The 18,788-nt window shown below is 37.4% G+C and overlaps 1 protein-coding gene across 7 annotated transcripts in view; it reads left to right on the top strand.

Moving 5' to 3' along the window:
* The window catches only part of NAV3 (neuron navigator 3), a 509,240-nt gene that overhangs the window by 367,728 nt on the left and 122,724 nt on the right, over positions 1 to 18,788 (top strand). For 6 of the 7 annotated variants that reach the window (XM_058021927.1, XM_058021928.1, XM_058021930.1 and 3 more), the window contains 3 exons: positions 1,608 to 1,676; positions 4,384 to 4,523; positions 11,524 to 12,562. In XM_058021927.1, coding sequence (XP_057877910.1) covers positions 1,608 to 1,676; positions 4,384 to 4,523; positions 11,524 to 12,562 — 1,248 coding nt within the window. The remainder of the gene's footprint in view (positions 1 to 1,607; positions 1,677 to 4,383; positions 4,524 to 11,523; positions 12,563 to 18,788) is intronic. The other variant, XM_058021931.1, reaches the window with a different exon arrangement.

Here is an 18,788-nt window from a genome sequence, read left to right as displayed (position 1 = left end):
TTATGGAATTATTTTGGTATTATTATAAGTAATATATAACATTATTATAAGTGATATTATAATATCCACAGAAGCTATGGTCATATAAAAAAGAATTTGCCAGTGTTGCTCTGAAGATATATGTCAGAGAATTGAATGATGCTTTTACATACTGAATGATTCCTTTTGCCCTGAAGTATTCTTATTACTTTTATATTTAAATGCAAATACATATATTACATCATATGTAAACGTGCCATTTTTAATTGGCAGGAACAGAGGGAGCTGAAACCCTTTGTTGGGGTTTAACTTAGTAAAGTAGCAATAATCTTGCATCTCATTGCAGTATCACATTGTCCCTTGGTTTGTGCCTTCTCACCCCTTTTCACCACTGCAGTGCTAAGGAAGGGAAGACCTTTCTTGTCAGACAGCTTCTCCCATCTGGTTTACACTCAGGTCTGGCTCTTCAGTGGCCTGGCACAAATTGCTTAACACTCTTCTGGTAGACTCAACGCCACCAGGTGCTTCTTAAAAGTTCCGCTAGTCTATAAAGCTGGGACTAGAGCACTGTGGTTTCTGCTGCTACTCAGAAGAATTGCTGGAAGATGCAGAACTCTGAGAAACAAATGAAATCTGTGACTATCAGAGTTTGTTTCCTCAGTTGTCCATGACTTCCCTAACAATTCAAGGAATTTAATGATGTGATAGCACCTGTCTTAGGCACCTCTCTACAGCCTTAGAGTGTGTGGATGCCAAAGGATGCACCTGTCCATGAAAACTGAAAATACCTGACAGAAAGCTGTACCTTGGCCACACATTTGACATATCCCCTGTGCAAATATCTAAAAGATTAGAGGAAGTAATTTGCTATCTAATTATGCCAGGCTGTTGGGTGTCAAAAGGAACATAGAGCTTTTAGCCCTGTAGCATAGAATGTTTTCTGTTGCAGAAATGCTACTTGGATGCCTTAACAGACAAAGGTGCATTTCCCTATGAATTCCACAGTGAGTCTAAGCACATGTCTGGACTTCCTTAATGCAGCCTCTGTGTCATTGCCTGGGTCATTGCATACATGACCTGTGCTGCAATAGTAATAAAATTTGTGACAGGCTACTTCTTCCATATAGCTCTACTGTCAGGAAGGTGACTTTGCTTTAGTGGGATTTTTTCTGAGTCCACATTGAATTTGGTAGAGCAAATGTGTTCTTAAGAGCCCTTCTGAGAATCCAGTCAGGGTGCTGGAGAGACCAGTAGGGGTGTACTTGTGCTTAGTCCATTTCATGGGGGGAAAAAAAAAGCAGCACAATGTTTTGAAGTTCACATTCTGTGTGAATTGAGCTATACTTCAGGAATTCAGTCACTGTGGAAATTTGCTCACTTTTTCTATTGATAAGATAATTTCTAGCAAATGAGACACTTTATAACAATATCCATTATTTCATAACCTGTTCATTGCATCTCATAAAAATCTGCATGTTTACATTGTTTCATATTGTTGCCAGTTAATTTGCATTTTTTATCCATGTTCGATTTGCATTCATTAACTCATCATTTGCTGGTAAGTGTGTTCTTTCTCTACATATTCAAAGAAATTCTTTAATTCAATTTCTCTGTTTCTTCTCATACAGTCTCACAGCCAGATATGCAACTCAGTCTAATCACAGTGGAATTGCAACCAGTCAGAAAAAGGCTTCTAGGTCAGTTAAATATCTCTAATTTATTGCTTGTTAGTGATACTCAAGCAAGTATATGCCCATTGATATTTTATCCTTTGGACTTAAGCAGACACTAAACAATGTGCAATTTTTGTTATGTGAGCAAGCTTTGGAATGATGAGCTTTGCCACAGAAAAGCCTTGTATTCATTGGCTTTTGGCCAATTGGCTGATTTCTACTATATATATTAGCAATATTTCTGGTTGTTATGTATCATGCATCTTTGTATTCTGCATGTAAAATATTGGATGTGAGGGATTAGTTGGTGATTTTAGTGCTCTGTGCTTTCTGGCTCAATTCCTTACTGTAGTCATGAGTGCAAAGAAGTTTGGGAGTCAACCCCAGTTCCCACTAGATGTTTTGCATATATAGCTAACCCACCTGAAAGTCTGAGTTCACAGAGTCAAGTTTACACAGAAGCAAAATAGAGCAGAAAAAAAAAATAACTTCCAAGACTTCTGCTCCATCAAGAATTGCCTGCACACAGTCCCCATGAATGAGAGGCTTTGTTTTGGCAGTGAATTTGACAGAGCTGTGTGTAGGAACTGATTTGCTTCAGATTTCGTCAGTACTTTTAGTCTGTCATTTCCATGAGCACTAAAATCTACAAGCCAGATTATAGAAGAAAGAAGCTGAGGTCTAAAGCTTACTTTTTTTTCCTAGCTTTTTTTTTTTTTTTTTTTTTTTTTTTTTTTTTTTTTTTTGTGGGGGGAAAATTAATGTGTTCATTAATTATTCCTTTGCATTACAGTTCATTGGTGAGACCAATGAACTCTAAGTTGAATAATCTCCAATAAAGATTGTGTTTTGCGGTATGGAACACTAACACAATGTGTGTTGCTGGTGATAAGTTGAAATGAGCTATACCACGGTCCAGTCGCTTTGCACCTGCATTTATAGGTCTGCGTTTTCCTTATTGCTGATGCTCCTGTCTTGTCCACATTCAACTTGTCAAAGTTAACAGTCTTACTGTCTAATACTTTAAATCTGTGGCAGTGTTTCCGAAGCCTGTTCAGAGGTATGTGACTTGTCCCTTATTTGTTATACTCTTCTTTGCATTTCCTTAGCTGCTTAACATGATTCTGCAAGAGCAATTTAAAACCTGAATTCAATTAAGAAAGTCAGCAGATGAGGTAAACTGGAAATTGTGTAGGGAAAATGACCTCATGCGTAATGTGCTTATTGTGGCAAGTTCTTGAATTCTGGCCTACAGAATATATGCAGAACTATTTTGTATTTTAACAGAACAGATGAGGTTCTAGTGTTGCACATGCCTTTTCATTGCTTTTGTCATTACCTCTGACAAACGGTCTCAGAGCTCTTACTGCCTGTCAAATTAGGGTAATGAGAAGGAGCAAATGGATTTTTAAGTTTGTTTAGTGCATTCCTCAGGGAGCAGAAGATCACTTGAATTCACGGGTCACGGCAAAGGTTAGCACGCGCACCGCTGCGGAGCGGAGACAGTCTGCTCTGGGCTCGGCACAGAGACTAGCAGGGCAGGCTGGCAGCCAGAACGAGCCATGAAAATAGCCAATGGATTTGTTCTCTGAGGTTAATCTGGTAAAGAGACTATGGAGATGTTTACAAATGTTTGCAAACGAAAATTAAGTTATTTGAACATTTCTGTATGCTAGTGGATTAAACAAACAAAAAAGTTTTGAAAAAATTAAATGTTTTGTAATTTTTTGTAATGTGATTTTTTTCCTTCCTTCTAATTGCTACTCTTTTATAATAATAATAAACTAACAGAATTTGATAATTTTGGTAGAATTTGCACTGCTATTATTAATATCATTCCAATATGCAAGAAGCAGAAGAGATATGCTGTTCTATGGCAAAATCCTATGACTGATTTGAGCAATTAATTTTATGTAAGACGTAACAAAACTAGAAAGGAATGGGTGTGCCTACAAAGGTGCTTCAGAAAGTTTGGAGTAGGCACGTATTAAGGAATCTTACAGCACAAAACAAATTTAAAAAGATGCAGGCTTACACATACCAGAAACAACAAGAATCTACATTTTTTTCCCCAGTATAGCCCCATAGTAAGGTTCAGATGGTGGCAGCAAATACTAAGAAATGAACTGTACAGTCTACATTATATACTTCTAACTAAAAGGTATAAATGAATCTGTATCATCTAGATAAAATACATATTTACAATTTTTTTCATTTAAAATAGTAAGGAGGAAGTATTTTAGTCAATAGCCTTCTGAAAAATAACTGAAGAAGATAACTAAAAAGTCAGCTTTTATGCTAAACACAACTGTGAAAAATTTAATGATACAACATATTTCTTGACTATGTATTGCTGTGCTTTTTAATCTATTTATTTAATATTTGCTCTCCAACAGTGACATATTAGTAAAGGTTGATACTGCACTTTAATATTTGTTAGGGTGAATCTGTTTTAGCATTGTTAATGGCAAATGCAAAGCATCTTCTTACATGTCTTGTGACTCTAGAAAGCATCTTTTTCCCTTTTGTGTGCATAAAGATAAGTTTAAATTTTCATTTGTGGAGTCTGACTAATTTGAATCCTCCTGTCTGTTGTTGCTTCCTGAATTCCTTGGGTTTAGTTGGTTTGAAATTGTAGTCTGATATTTGCACACTGTCTCTGCTATATGTTGTATTACATAAAATTAACAGATTTCTCACTGGTTCCTCACTGATTTTGTCACCATTCCAGGCTTCCAGGACCCTCAAGGGTGCCAGCTGCAGGCAGCAGTACCAAAGTCCAGGGAGCTTCCAATTTAAATCGGAGAAGTCAGAGCTTTAACAGCATTGACAAAAACAAGCCTCCACAATATGCAAACGGAAATGAAAAAGGTAAGGGATTAAAGTTACTAAGTTTACTCTCCGTAACACACAAGAAGGAAAAAAAAAGAACTTTCCACAAGGGTCAAAGAAGAGAATGTAGTATTTAGACTTGGTAAGGAATACCTGTGGGAATTGGGGCCTGAATTAGGACTTGTGCTTCGGTTGGGATTTAAGTTCAGATACAAAAACTTTCCAGACGTTACAATTGATGAAAATATCACAAGGTGACTTTTACAAAGTAAAAGTTAATCTGTATTGGATGCCTCTTGTTTTATTCCATATAAAAGTCTTCTTTTACCCGAAGGAGTACTGCCATCATTTTCAGGGGACTTGGCATCTTAGCCTCTAATGGAGAAGAATCAGAACATTGTATTTGCATCAGAATGTTACATGTATCGATTCTTTCAGAACCTGACCTAGTGTGTGTATAATACTGACTAAAGGATTGCAAGTGAAATGAAATTTTGCAGGGATTTGGAGCAGCCATTGTGACAATGAGCTGAGCACCCTGAGTCTTTCCATTTCTCTCACCCTGTTTTCCTGGAAAATGTGCCTCTTCAGGCTTTATCTCAAAAAGAACAGTGCAGAAATGCAGCTTTCTGAGTTGTGTAACTAATCCATCCCCTTCCTCCCCTTCTTTTTCCCTTTGTGTAATGAACAGCATTTTATTCATATCTCTGGGTTAGAAACGAGTTGAATATGATACAATATACATAGTACCCGTTTGCATCCTTGGGGTCTGTGGGAGGAACAAGTATGCAATGAATGTTCTTCATCCAAGCAACAGGCAGCTATCCAGATTTTTTTTACAAAACTCTGATGACCATGCTTTGCCCCTAGCTGTATCTGAAGATATAAAACCATCCTTTCAATAGTTATCCCTTTATTTTTACTATCAGGATAGAATGTTTCACGTAGTTCTGTAGTGGGTTTAATTTTATCAAGGAGTTGTTTGTGTCAAGACATCCAGTCTAAAACTAGAAAAAGATCAGTGTGAAAACTGAGCACACACTGTGTAATTCACAAATACGATAGTGAAGTTATGAAGCAGGAGATGTGGCTACTTGAGTGAAGGTATGTACAGCAGTTTAGGTTTTCAAATTGCTTCATAATGTTGACATGTTTGCTACTGGAATATGTGAGAATGAAATGATTCAAGGTGAGACATGAATGTACATAATAATATTCTTAGCTCATTGCTTGGAAACTGTCTTTTGACTGCTAAGACTTGCATTGCATTGTACATGTACGTGACTTTTTGCATGATGTATTTCTTTACTTCCCCATTTTTTACAGCAGAGAATGAGAACCTCGATGAGGTTTTTACTGAAGTCACCACTTGCAAGAGGATAAGGAGTGGCTTTTTTTGTAAAGTCAATCAATTAATTTTACAGAAAATAGAAAAAGTAATGCTGCCTATCTACAGACTACTGTATTTGATATGGTTCTATGTGGGTTTTTTTCCTATCAAAACAGCAGAATAGATGAAGAAAAATTAATTTTACATGATAATCAAAGATAAATACAGGTTTGTTTCAGGGTATAAAGTATAAGTTCATTAGAGAAAATGACTGCTGTGAATGCAAAGGTAGCAAACTGAAATTCTTTCATAATATCCTGAAAGAACAGAAGAACTTGTATTTGAGTATGCTGTGCTCTACTTTTACTAAATAGAAAAACAACCATACCACGCTATGTTTTAAACTTAGTTACTATTGTGACTAATTTTTGAATATTACGATGAGATTTCCAGGTACTTTTTTGATATTTTTTAAAGTATTTTAGGATGTTCTGTAACTTGAGATTTTTGAAGAATTTGTTTAGAAACAGACTTCAACCTTTATAATAGTAATAATATAAGATAATATAAACCCCATCTTTTTTAAAAATAGTGCTACCATACAATAAGAAACTGCTTGTTTCCCAACAGTGCGTCAAAAATAGACCTCATATTTAATTTTTATGCTTGGAGCAAGATCACTTTACCAGCTTTTTATGAATACATGCACAGTACATATACCCTAATTTCTAAAACAGGTGACTTGTGCTAATTAAATAGCTGTTAGATATTGGGACCATCAAACCTGTTCAAGGACAGACCACTGTTGTTCTGTTCCCCTCTGTACACCTTTCTCTATGTGCAATAAAGAGACCTCAGAAAATACATACAGCATAAGATTTTTCTTTTAATCCAGTTATAGGTAGTACTTGTTTTCCATTCCTGTGTAACACGGTCCCTCATTCACAGTGGGGAATGGATGTGTAGTCACAGAGTTAAAGGAGACCTGAAAGTGATCCAAAAGAAGTTATATAATACTAAATACTCTTATTTAGTATTCCATTATTTAGTCGCTCATTGATATGATCTCCTTTGAATGTTGCTTAGGGAGTAGTTCACTCAGTAAGAAACCTGGCTCCCCTGAGCAAATGCAGGTTTGCTCTTTGTGAAGCAGAGCAGCATTCACCAACAGACCCGATCCATTGTGTGGCACAGGTAACTGTGTGTAGATCTGGTTAGGTCTGAAACACAGAATGCACCAGGACATTAAACAAGCCATTAGCTGAAACTTGTTTGTGGAGCTTTAGTGCAATGCTTTTTGTTTTTTGGGGGTTTTTTTTGGTTTTTTTTTTGTTTTTGTTTTTTTTGCTGGACTCTGCAGCTTACAGATCAATTTCAAAGAACATGCATGCTTTTCAGACATGTCAGATTTATCTGCCTCTGATTTAATAACATAAAGATAAAAATAAAATGAGGAAAATTAGACTGTTTTAATGAAATAATTACTCAGATTGCTAATAAGATAAAAAAACAGTACATTTTGAGTACAGCAAAGAAATAATGTTCTAATTCACACATTCTTTAAACAAATCTTTATCCCTTAGATCTGAGAAACAGTGTATTGGAACACTAATGAAGGTCTCTATGTCATGGAGTTGTATATCCAGCTTCTCAATATAATTTAGTGATATAAGATGGTGTTTCTGTTTTCTCCAAACTCAGTTTTAACAGTATTTGGTTATTTTGCCCGTATGAACTCTGTGAAACTCTGTCCTGGAGCTCTATGGTGTGATGATGCTGATGCAAATTGTTCATCTCTGGCCAGTATGTATATTTGTAGCTAGTTTGTGTATGTTTCTTCTGGTGCCCCTATTTTTCCAGTTATTCCTGGTGGTGTTCTCCTCTTGTGCTGATAAGGGGTAGCTACTTTCTCATGGACGCCTACAAAGGGAGAGTTGAACAAGCTGAATTCTTTTAATCTCACTAGATAGACCTCCCAATCCTTCAAAAATTCTTATAGCAGCCCTTTGCAACTCACATTTTCTACTAACCTTTCTTATTGTGCCTGGCTAAAAGTAGATAATCTGGATACCTGCCTGTAACAGAATATTTAGGTTATCGTGAGTAATTTTGCTGCAGTGGAGGAGCTGTTGTTAAGAGGTTGTCTTCTCCAGCAGCATAGAACACAGTTAAGGTCACAGATGAGAAGACAAAGGAGATTGGTTATGTACTGGGCCCAAGTGCAACTCTTCGCATGTCCTTTATATTTTCAACAGCCTATGAAAAGTGGATTTGAAAATGTCCATTCAGTCATCATGTTCTTGCTGTGTTATGATAGAAGTTTCTCTTTTGCATTAAATATCTGAGGGTGTTGTGTTTCTGCTCTGGTTTTACAGTGGAGGTTGAGCTCTGAAGCACTGAATTCTCAAGCAGAATGCAGAACTCTTTTCACTGGAATCTGACTATGCATCTCAGGAATAAGGGGTTAAGCCCAAAACAGAAGTCAGACTTCTCTTAAGATTTAGTATATAGAAATAACAAATCTTTTTCATAGGCTGGTTTCACTCTGTCTCAAAATCACCACAAGGTGGGGACAGGTTTCATGTAATGAGCAGCTAAAGCCAAGCCCAATTGAACACACAGAAAGCAGTTAATTGTGTGCAGCTTCAAGTAATGCATTTGTGCTGGAGGTGGGGGCCCAATAGATCTTTTAATTCCACTTCTTTAAACATACAGACAGGTTGTCAATATTTCTTGAGGGCACGCAGTTCACATTCCTTGCAGAAATATTAAGGTTGCCCTTTAAATTGAAGATTAATGACACACTAAAATTCTCTAAAATATTTTGTTGCTGTTTATGATTTGTGACATAGGGATCAAATAAATACCAGTCCAGGAACCTGTATTTTTTTGTTATATATGTAGCAGAACAAGCTGCTGTCAAAACAGTAAATACTCTTCTTTTTACATTTTCCCTCAATGAGTTCAACATTATACAGCTGGAAATATGGCAAGGCAGGCATTCTTCTTTTTAATCAGAACACTCTTTTTTTTTTTTTTTGGTAGTAAAACTAATAGGCTGAAGCCATAAATATGTAACATAACTAATACAACAGAACATGGTGGCATCACACTTTTCACAGATTGTTGTTACATGTATTCTGCATTAGCTTTGCATATTCTTATGGTGAATTGTTCTTCTGCAAAACTATTGGTATAGCTTAAGACTCCAATTCTCCTGTGTATTTATGGCTAGCTTAGTGCAAGGCAAGATGTAGGCAAGTGCACACCCACTTTTGAGCTATCAGCCCTGTGGCTGACTCCTTGTATAAATTAAATTTTAAAAAAGCCTGAGGGCTGCAGTAATTTCCAACAGCTGTGGCTGGCCCCAGGCTCTCTTACAGCATCTGAGGCTCACTAGATGAGAGTATAATTCCTGCCATGGTCCCAAGGGATCAGCTATAGCAGCTGCCCACCAAAGGTGCTCCATGGTGCAAGCTGGAGCCTGGGAAATTGGCTGTAAGTAAGCCTGTCACAAAAAATACTCTGAAGCAAGCTTTACCTGCAAAAGTTTCCTGGCTTAAAACAGGACTTGGAAGAGCTGCATGAAACCTTTTGTGAAGGTGGAATGAGCTCATCTACAGAATCACAGAATGTGCCAGGTTGGAAGGGACCACAGTGGGTCATCTGGTCCAACCCCCCTGCTCAAGCAGGGTCATCTCACAACACATTGAACATGCATTCATCTACATGTTTTTTCATATCTCAAGTGATGGAGACTTTATAACCTCTCTGTGCAATCTGTTGCAGTTCTCAGTCACTCACACAGTAAAGGAGCTCTTCCCCATATTTGGGTGGAACTTCATGTGCATCAGGGTCTTCCTGTTGTCTCTTACCCGATTGCAGGCACCACTGACAAAAGCCTGACTTCACACCCTCCCTCCAGATACTTGTATACATTGGTGAGGTGCCCTCTCAGTCATCTTTTCTGGAGGCTGAATTGGCCCAACTCTCCCAGCCTAAACTTGAAGGAGAGATGTTCGAGTCCCTTCATCATCTTTGTCACCCATGTAGCACTGTGGCATTTGCATACCAGGCTGAGATGCACACAAAAAAACAGCTGGGCAGATGGAATTATATAGCATCTAATGAGGTGGAGGTGGTTTGCTTAGTGGAACTAGTTACTAATAGATTTAAGCAAGTTAAAATTTTATTTGTTGTCATATTACTTTATTCAGACTATTTTTAAATCTTTTTCAACTAGAACTTCTTAATGCTATCCAGAGCAGTAAATTTTGCTATGTTTTCATTCTCTTTGTTAAAGGAAAAACAGCTTAACTTTCAGTATTCTCAAAATTCTGCCTTTCCTGAATATATTAGTAGACTTCAGACTTCCAGATGGGTAGTTGAATCTTTACTTGAGGTTTAGGGCTGAGACTGCAAAAATGAAAGCAATTCATAACTTCATACTCTGTGCTGAAGTTCTAATACTGTCCTCAGCATTCTCATCTATGATATTATTCAGACAGGGGGGGCCCCAATGTATAAAATACTATGTGTATATGCAAAGCATCAAGCACTCTTTTTGTCGTTGCAAAAACTATATTTGAATTGTATGTTTCATGGGTTTTTTTGTAGTACAGAATTCAATATACTATAGACCAGCTTACATCTAATTCCCCAGCAGTCGCAATACTGAATGGCGCAGCAAGATGCATCCACTAAAAGAGCACATGTCAGCTGCTGAAATAGCTGTGTACCACATGATTTGATTGCTATTACCTCTTCATTTCTCTGGTGTTTCAGGGTGATTGTGTTTATATACTCAGAAATGTCTAGGGAATCTGAACTTGGGAATACTGGAGAGCTTAACCCTTTCGTGCATTGCTCTGTTTTGGTTAATAAGGCTAGATGACAAAAATCACAGCTATTAATTGGCATAGTTTGTTTATTGCAGAAGGGGCCTTGTTCTCATTCATTCCAAAGATCCACTGAAGTTCATGGATGATGCAAATGTAGTGAATGTGCCAGAGCCAAACCAACTATCATTGCTGTACCCATGCAGATGATGTATCACTGTAACTTGCAAGTACTGACACTAGTGAAATTGTTGATAAATTTTTTCCTACCTTTGAAAGTGTACTGGGATAAGTTCCTGAAGTGAGCTGCTAAATATTGTTAAAAGTACTTAAAACTAAAAAATGTATTGCCACCAGCCTTCTTTGCTTTTATGACTATTGATTTTATGCATTAAATTTCAGTATTACTAAGTCCTTCTCCTGTTGCCCTAAACCTTAGCTTTCTAGCACATATTTTCCTTTCACTAAGCATCAGACCCCTCTTTGTCAAGTTCTGGTTTTCTGACATAATTATAGCATTCTTTTTTTTTTTTTTTCTTCAGTGTTTTGTTATGAACAAGTGATTGGAAAAATAAAATATTAAAAGATTAAAAAATAAAATCTTAAGTTGGAAGGCTTGATTGGCATATAGAAATTGTTGTAATGAAGGTGTTTCTGAGGCTTTCTTGGACTTGTAGAAGTATCAAACACCGTGATAATGGAGGGAAGAAAGGCATATTCTTTTAGCATCCTTCATGTTCCATGGACATATAAATTATGGTTATTTTAAATCACATGTAATTGTGTTTTAAATGCCAGGGAATATGACATCACCCTCAAGCATGAGATGGAAGACTAACTATACCACTATGGCTTTTTTCTGTTTTTTCAGCAGATTCACCAAAAGGCCCTCACCCCTCTTCAGGCATGAATGGAAATGTGCAGCATCCCACCAGCACCGGGCAGCAGCAGGTCTCTGCCATACCCTCTCCAAGTGCCAGCAAGCCTTGGCGCAGCAAATCCATGAATGTCAAACACAGCGCGACCTCTACCATGCTGTCTGTGAAGCAGCCCAGTCCCACAACCTCCCCTACTCCTACTCCTACTTCAGACAGGCTCAAGCCACCCCCTTCTGAAGGTGTGAAGCCCCCTTCATCTGGACAAAAATCTATGCTGGAAAAATTCAAGCTGGTTAATGCTAGGACTGCTCTGAGACCTCCTTTGTCACTGAGCTCAGGACCCGGTGACAGTGGGAGAGAGGATGACAACTTTTCAGAGTGTGGTGACATGGATGTCTTAAGTGGTGGGGTGAACAGCGGCGGCTCCACAAGTAGCAGTCCCAAAGTATCACCCAAGTTAACCCCTCCAAAAGCTGGCAGCAAAAATCTCAGCAATAAAAAGTCTTTGCTACAGCCAAAGGACAAAGAGGAAAAGAACAGGGACAAAAACAAAGTTTGCACTGAGAAAGCAGTCAAGGAAGAGAAGGATCAGGTCATTGAATCATCTACAAAGAAGAGCTCAAAAATTGCAAGCTTAATCCCAAAGGGAAGCAAGACTACAGCAGCCAAGAAAGAAAGTTTAATATCATCTTCTAGTGGGATCCCAAAACCTGGATCAAAGGTGCCAACAGCAAAGCAGAGCACTTCCTCCGCATGCACAGGGAGTAAGGAGGTTGAAAAACTGAGGACTACAAAAGGAAACCAGTCCCAGTCAACACCAAAATCTCAGCTTAGTGAGAAGGCTTCTCCTTCCTCTGGTCTTGCTTCTTCTGAAGGGAAAGAACCAAGTGCTGCTCTCACTCCAGGATCCTCCATTGGCGCCTCAATGGCTGCTGGCAGTGGCCAAGGCACAGGGAATGGTGTAGTCCAGCTTCCTCAGCAACAGCAATACAGCCACCCCAACACTGCCACGGTAGCTCCTTTCATTTATAGGTAAGATCATGGAGAAAATTGGGGTTTGTGCTTCCAATTAGGAAAGAGAGCTAAAATGGATATAGTAATGGTTGATCATGCTGTTATCCCCCAGTTTCTGTCGCAGCATCATGCTAATGTTTTTCTAATATTATTTTTTTAATTAATGTTACTCTATGAACAATTTCTTACAAGAACTCTGAGCCTTTACCTTGTACAAAAGCAATCCACTGCAAATATTTGCTATGTTTTGATTAGAAACACAGATCATGTGGTACATTCTCTGTGCTGCTTTTGAAAGGTCACGGCTGAGTCAGGTTTTTAGTGTGAATATTCTTGTTTGCATTCTAAGAATCTCATCATCTATTTGCTGATATTTGATAGTATTTGCTTAGAACTCACCGTTCTTTTAAAAGATCATAAAATAAATTCCTGATGTTTTCAGAATGTGTTACAGTACTGGTGGATATTTGAAGAAAAAACATACACAAACTTCTACGAGTATTCAAAAATATTTCAACAGTTTGTTAGACAGAAAAGGTTGCTGTTTGCAGTTCTTTTCCTGTTTAGTTTTCTACATTAAATAAGTGTAGATGAACTCCCTGCAGACAGTTAACTTTTACAGGCAGTAGTAACTCTTCAGAGGGCCAAGGCTCTGAAAAAGAACAACAAAAAGTTGAATGTATCAACATTTCTCTGAATTTATTTTGCTGTATGATAGTGCAGTGAAAGAGAAGCTGGGAGATTCATTGTTGTACAACTCAGAAGACAGAAAAATGTAGAAAAACTGACAGGCTGATTTGAATGTTTTCAGTTGTGAGCTGTTGGAGGGTTTTAGCTACAGTTGTGGGTAAATTTAACATCTGATAAAATGACAAATACATTATTAAGCAAAATATACTGCCAGTTTTTGTTAGTGACTAGTACTCTGGATAATCTTGGCTAAAGACTAAAGAGGTGATGAAGTAGTCTCTGAGGAAGTATATATATCATTACACGCAACTAAACATAGCTTCAAAACCAATCTGGATGACTGATGAATTCAGAAAATCATATGGTAGGAAGACAAGGCTCAGTGTGGGTTATATTTATTCTAATATGCAGTGGAGCCTCTGGAGTTTCAATTTTATGTATCATTGGATACACTTAACATGCATGTGACAATCTGGAATAACCTCAGTGATACAGAAGATTTCTAGTGTGGTTCATGGGACAGCCTACATATGTGCTAGAGTGCATGTACAAGGAGAGAGAAAAAGGAGCTATGCTTTGCCTTCAGATGTGTGTGCTGCTCAATGGCTATTTTGCTGCATATTGATGCCATTTCATTGCATGATGGAGATGTCTTAGGTTTGTTTTAAGCTTTCCCTTGAAGCAGGGTGTATTTTGAATATTAAAGGGTGATAGAAGCATGCATCTTTCAGTAATATTTCTTATCAATAATTGTCTCTTTGCTTCAAACAAAGAGCAAAGGAGTATTTGAAGTTGAATCTCACATGAAAATAAAATTCTCAGAGCCGGTTTCTGATCTCAAAATGCCTTAAACTCAGAGCAAAAGATGGACTTTGATTAAGTTGCTTCAATATGTATCTCTCTAACTGAGTACAGAATCTCACTAAAAAATACACAGTATCTAAATTTCTTTAAAATCTTGAGGAGTTCATAATACCAGACAATGATTTAATAGAAAAATATAAATATAATCAGGGATAAATTACCCAAATTTTCAAAGTCCGCACATTTATTTCTGTGGATATGTCGTAAGTGGAAATGAGCAAGAGCTGGAGCACTATGCTTACATTCTTTGTTCTTCAACATAATTGTTTTCAAAGCAGACACCACCATTAATACACAGAATTTTCAGGTGTGCTTTCTAATAGCCATATATAAATTAGTAAGCAATGATTACCATTTAGACTAACAGCGGTTTTTTAGCCAGCTAAAAGGAATATCTAGGCTCTGTGAATTTGAACTTCAGTCTTTGTACAAAATTTCAATAAAATTTACTAAAAATACAGTTACCCAGAGTTCTGCAGAATCTTGTAATATATTTGTGTCATTTATTTAGACCATTAGCACAAGAATAAGTAAGCTAGTCCTTTCTTGATTTGTTGCTGATACTTGCAAATACCATGTATTTTGAAATATTTTTTGTTAACCAAGAGGATGTTACTGTAGATTACTGTGAGGAAAATTAGGTATTCCAAGGAGTTTTTTTGAGAATGCCATGTATTTTCCTTAAGTAAGTAATGCAAACCTATAACAGTTACTAATAGTCATGTTTTCAAGAAGTCTATATTTTTATTAATGGACTGTTTTAGTGGGAGGTTCTCAAGTGGGACATTGCACTATTCAGCTTTCCAGTCTTGGTGCTTTGCCCTGTTTGATATCATGCGGTATTTTTATTCCTCCTAAACACCTGACATCAAAATTCATATGGGATTAAAATTTATCTTCAAAGATTAACAGCAACAGTCAGAGTTGTGTTTGAGATTATCTAAACAGGTATCACTTAAATTCTTCCATTCTGCCAGAAAGTGATGCTTTATTTTCAAAAGTGGCTGTGAATATCCTATTTACAGTCTCCTGTGTGTCCCCTCGGAAGCTGACTGCAGTGTCCCACTGATGTAAGACTGAAGAAGATGTAATTTATTTGCCAGAAAGCTTGATAAGAGAGATACAGTAGGAAGGTTTAAGAGACTGTATAATCGTTTGAAGTACACCAACTGCGACTTAAAATTGCTCATTCTTTTATTTAGACAGAATTGTAGGAGACTGGAAATTGTGCTATTTTCCCAAGACCCTTAAACTTGTATTGAAATTGGCCTTAGAATTTAGCTGTCTTCCTAGTAGGGCTTAAATTTCAAGCACAGAAGAGTAAACAGAAGTTTAGCACTTACTAGGCTACAGTGCAAACGGGAGGAAAAAGGTACATTAATGACAAAAAAAAGAAATCCTGCTGAATTTCAGTAGAAGAACATTGGGTTGTAACTGGATGCATGTACTGCACATCAGCTTTATTTTATTAACTCCTCCAGTAACCACTGTAGGGGATTAGTAAGTCTCTTTCCCATGGCCGAGATACAGAATCTAAAGCTCTCAAATCCCAGGGCCTGTGTTGCTCAGGAATTGCTTACTGCCCAAAATGCTGAAAGTAGAGAAATTGCTGCAGTGAATTAGCTGACCACTCATCATCCCAAGCTACACTTCTATGTTGTACATTGCTTAAATTTCCATTTTTCAGCTAAGTTTTTGTTTGATGATAGCAACATCTGGAAGATGTTTCAGCAGTGTCTGAATTGCAGTCTTGCAGAGATATTATTTCAGTACTGGACTACAAATGCCAGTTTGGCACTTCTTTTGTCCCTGCAGAGTAACAAACTGGCAACTTCAGCTACCTAGTATGTTGGTGTAGAGAAAATATTGCCAGACTCTTCTTTGAAATGCAGGGTGTAAGGATAAGAGGTAAAAGATGCAAGTTACAACAGTGGAGGTGCTGATTGAAATTTAAAAAATATGGGTTTAGTTTGAGGCGATGAAACACTTGGTGCAGGCTGTGGAGCAAAGTTATGGAATCTTTGACCTTGGACATGTTCAGGATTCAACAAATCAAGACTCTGAGCAACTTAATGTGACCAGACTCTCTTTAAGAAAGCCACTGGACCAGACGGCACCTAGAACATCTTTCTGATCTCAAATACTTTATGATACTGTAAGGACAAAAGTATTCAACAGGTAGGGCAGAAAAAGGATGTATCAGTGTAATAAATAAACATGTTACTGGTTACTAAAACTTTCTTCCCAACTCCTTTACTACATGGTGATCAACGCAATTGTTTTACTAGGCTATAGTCTCAAAGGTGAGCAGGAGGTTCAGAGCAGTGACAAATGGAAAGGAGGATATATCTGGTTGCATCTCTGGAAGTACAGTGACATTCAGTTCCAGATGCCTATTCAGGATGTTTTTGTACAGGCTTAGGGAAAAAATTGTACTACTCTTCAAGGATCCTGCAACTATAACACGCGCAGGTTTTCTTGAAGCCATATTGATATCCTGTTTTAATGACCAGAAGCTACTTCTGTGTCACTGATTGTGGAGTTGAAGCCAAGTTTACAGAAAAAAAAATTCTGTCAGTTAATTGTGTTTGTTAATAACAGATTATACTGCTAAACATACTTTCTTCAATAAAGTGAGGACTCAAAGTCATACTGCAGCGCTTTATTGATTCCTGTTATTTGCATTGCTGCTGTGAAAATAAAGCAACAGTCACTCCCAAAGTTTTGCAATCATAGGTAGTGCTAAAGATTGCCACTCACCAGTTTTAGTTGTAACAAATACATGTACTTTAGACACACATCCTCCCATTTTTCCATCATAGATTTTCAAGTAATTGTGCAAGAAAATTTTCCATTGTAGAGGTGTTAGTTGAGGAGATGGGAAGAAGCGTAATAAATGAAGAAATCATTATAAACACATATTTGATTAATTCAGTCCTTTGACTTAAAAATATGTTTTCCTTCTCTTTGATTGCTCTTTTTAAATATGTGAGAGAATAATCCCATTGCCTTCCTTCTGTTTTGTGAGGCTAAACCAAATCAACTCTTTCTGGTTTTGTGTTTGTTGTTTTTCTGGTTTGTTTTGTTGGTTTTTTTGGGGTTTTTTTTGTTTTTTTTTTTTTTTTTTTCCTCAGAAGGCTTTATTCTTCCCCATTAATTCTCCCTAATAGTCCTTCCTTGCATCTGTTCCCAATTTAACTCACAGTTCTCGAACATGGGTGATCGAACTGCTCATATTGCAGACATGGTCGTGCCAGGCTGTTACACTGACAGTGATACACATTCAAGACAGCTGCATCTCAGAGAGCTGTTGGAAAAATGCCATCATTTTCATCTGATATCTTTTGGAATGTAAACTAAAAAGCAAACAAATCTTTGATGTTATCTATGTTTACCTAAGGTTGGCTATTTTTTTGAGACAGGAAATGACTGACTGTGTTAGAGACCATTTTTTAAGTAGTGTTTCAAACTCTGTTCTTAATTACCCTGGACAGGCTCATTTTAATCAGAATGAATAAGCTTTTACAGATCTGACTGAAAGAGGGATTTGTCCCATTAAGTGAGTTTGATACTCTTACAAATAGGTAGCATGTAACTCAGTGGGTTGGAGATAAATATATTCTTTGATTGCCATGATTGAAATAGAAACAGATTGTTCTGTTTTCATGAAGGTTGCCTAAATTAACCTCCACTGTAGATGCACAGCACTGGAAGAAATATCGCTGGACTGGCTTTGACCAAACTGAAATGCTTTTCCCTTTTTCTGATATCAAGAGAGATGTAAGAATTTAATTCTCTTTAAGGCAGTGGGCTGTGAGTAGGTAGAGGATAGAGGATAATTCATTTAGGCCAGTGTGCAAGGCTAATGAGAAGATCACTTAATTTGCTGTTTACTTGCTTTGAGCTTAATCTCCAGTCCTGCAGCAATCACTTGAGTTGTTCATAGGATTAATACATCCTATTAAAGCCAGAAGCATAGAAGACAAACCTCACAATTTAATTTCCCATTTTTTATAAAAAGTAGAAGAGGCATTTATCATCTTGGTCCAATGTATCACAACCCACAATGGACCCACAGCAATGCAACTTGAAGTTTTAGGTACCTAGTGTGTACCTGAGTACTTCTTGTTCCCCAAGAGCCCAAAATCCTACATCAACAAATAACCTGTTGTCTCAAGCAAGCAGAACCTAGGCTGCTGAAAAATCCATAGTCCTGCATGAGATTTCTGTTGTTTCCTCGGACAATTAAAATTTTAATGATTCAAAGCCCTTTAGGAGTGCAAGCAGGACTGGGGAGTTTAAGAATGTGTTCCCTGCAGAGGGATAGAGTGAGCTCTTTTTTTACTTAAGAGACTCTCCTCTCAAGCATCAAATGTAAAACTACATTTAAGGTTGGCAGGACATAGCTAACCTTGCAACATGTGCTGAGCTTGTGTTTCCAGTAGTGTATGACAGACAAGAACCAAAAGTAGTTTTTTGTAGAGCAGTTCTCTGTTTCCAACATCTCAAAAGTACAGAAATTGGTAAGAAAAGATTGCATCTGATCAGGCATAATTTATATTTCTGTTTCTGAGCTGGATGATTCTAATCAGTAGATTCCACCATGTCAGTACTTGTGCTGCTCTTTGTGCAGATATCTGTTTCCTCATCTATTGTTATGAATTACTGAAAAAGTTCATTCAGCAAAAAT

This window comes from Melospiza georgiana, chromosome 4 (genome assembly GCF_028018845.1).
Source record: "Melospiza georgiana isolate bMelGeo1 chromosome 4, bMelGeo1.pri, whole genome shotgun sequence".
Lineage (NCBI taxonomy): Eukaryota > Metazoa > Chordata > Aves > Passeriformes > Passerellidae > Melospiza > Melospiza georgiana.
The sequence above is the reverse complement of the archived record's forward strand: the minus strand, read 5'-3'. Positions and strand labels throughout refer to the sequence as shown.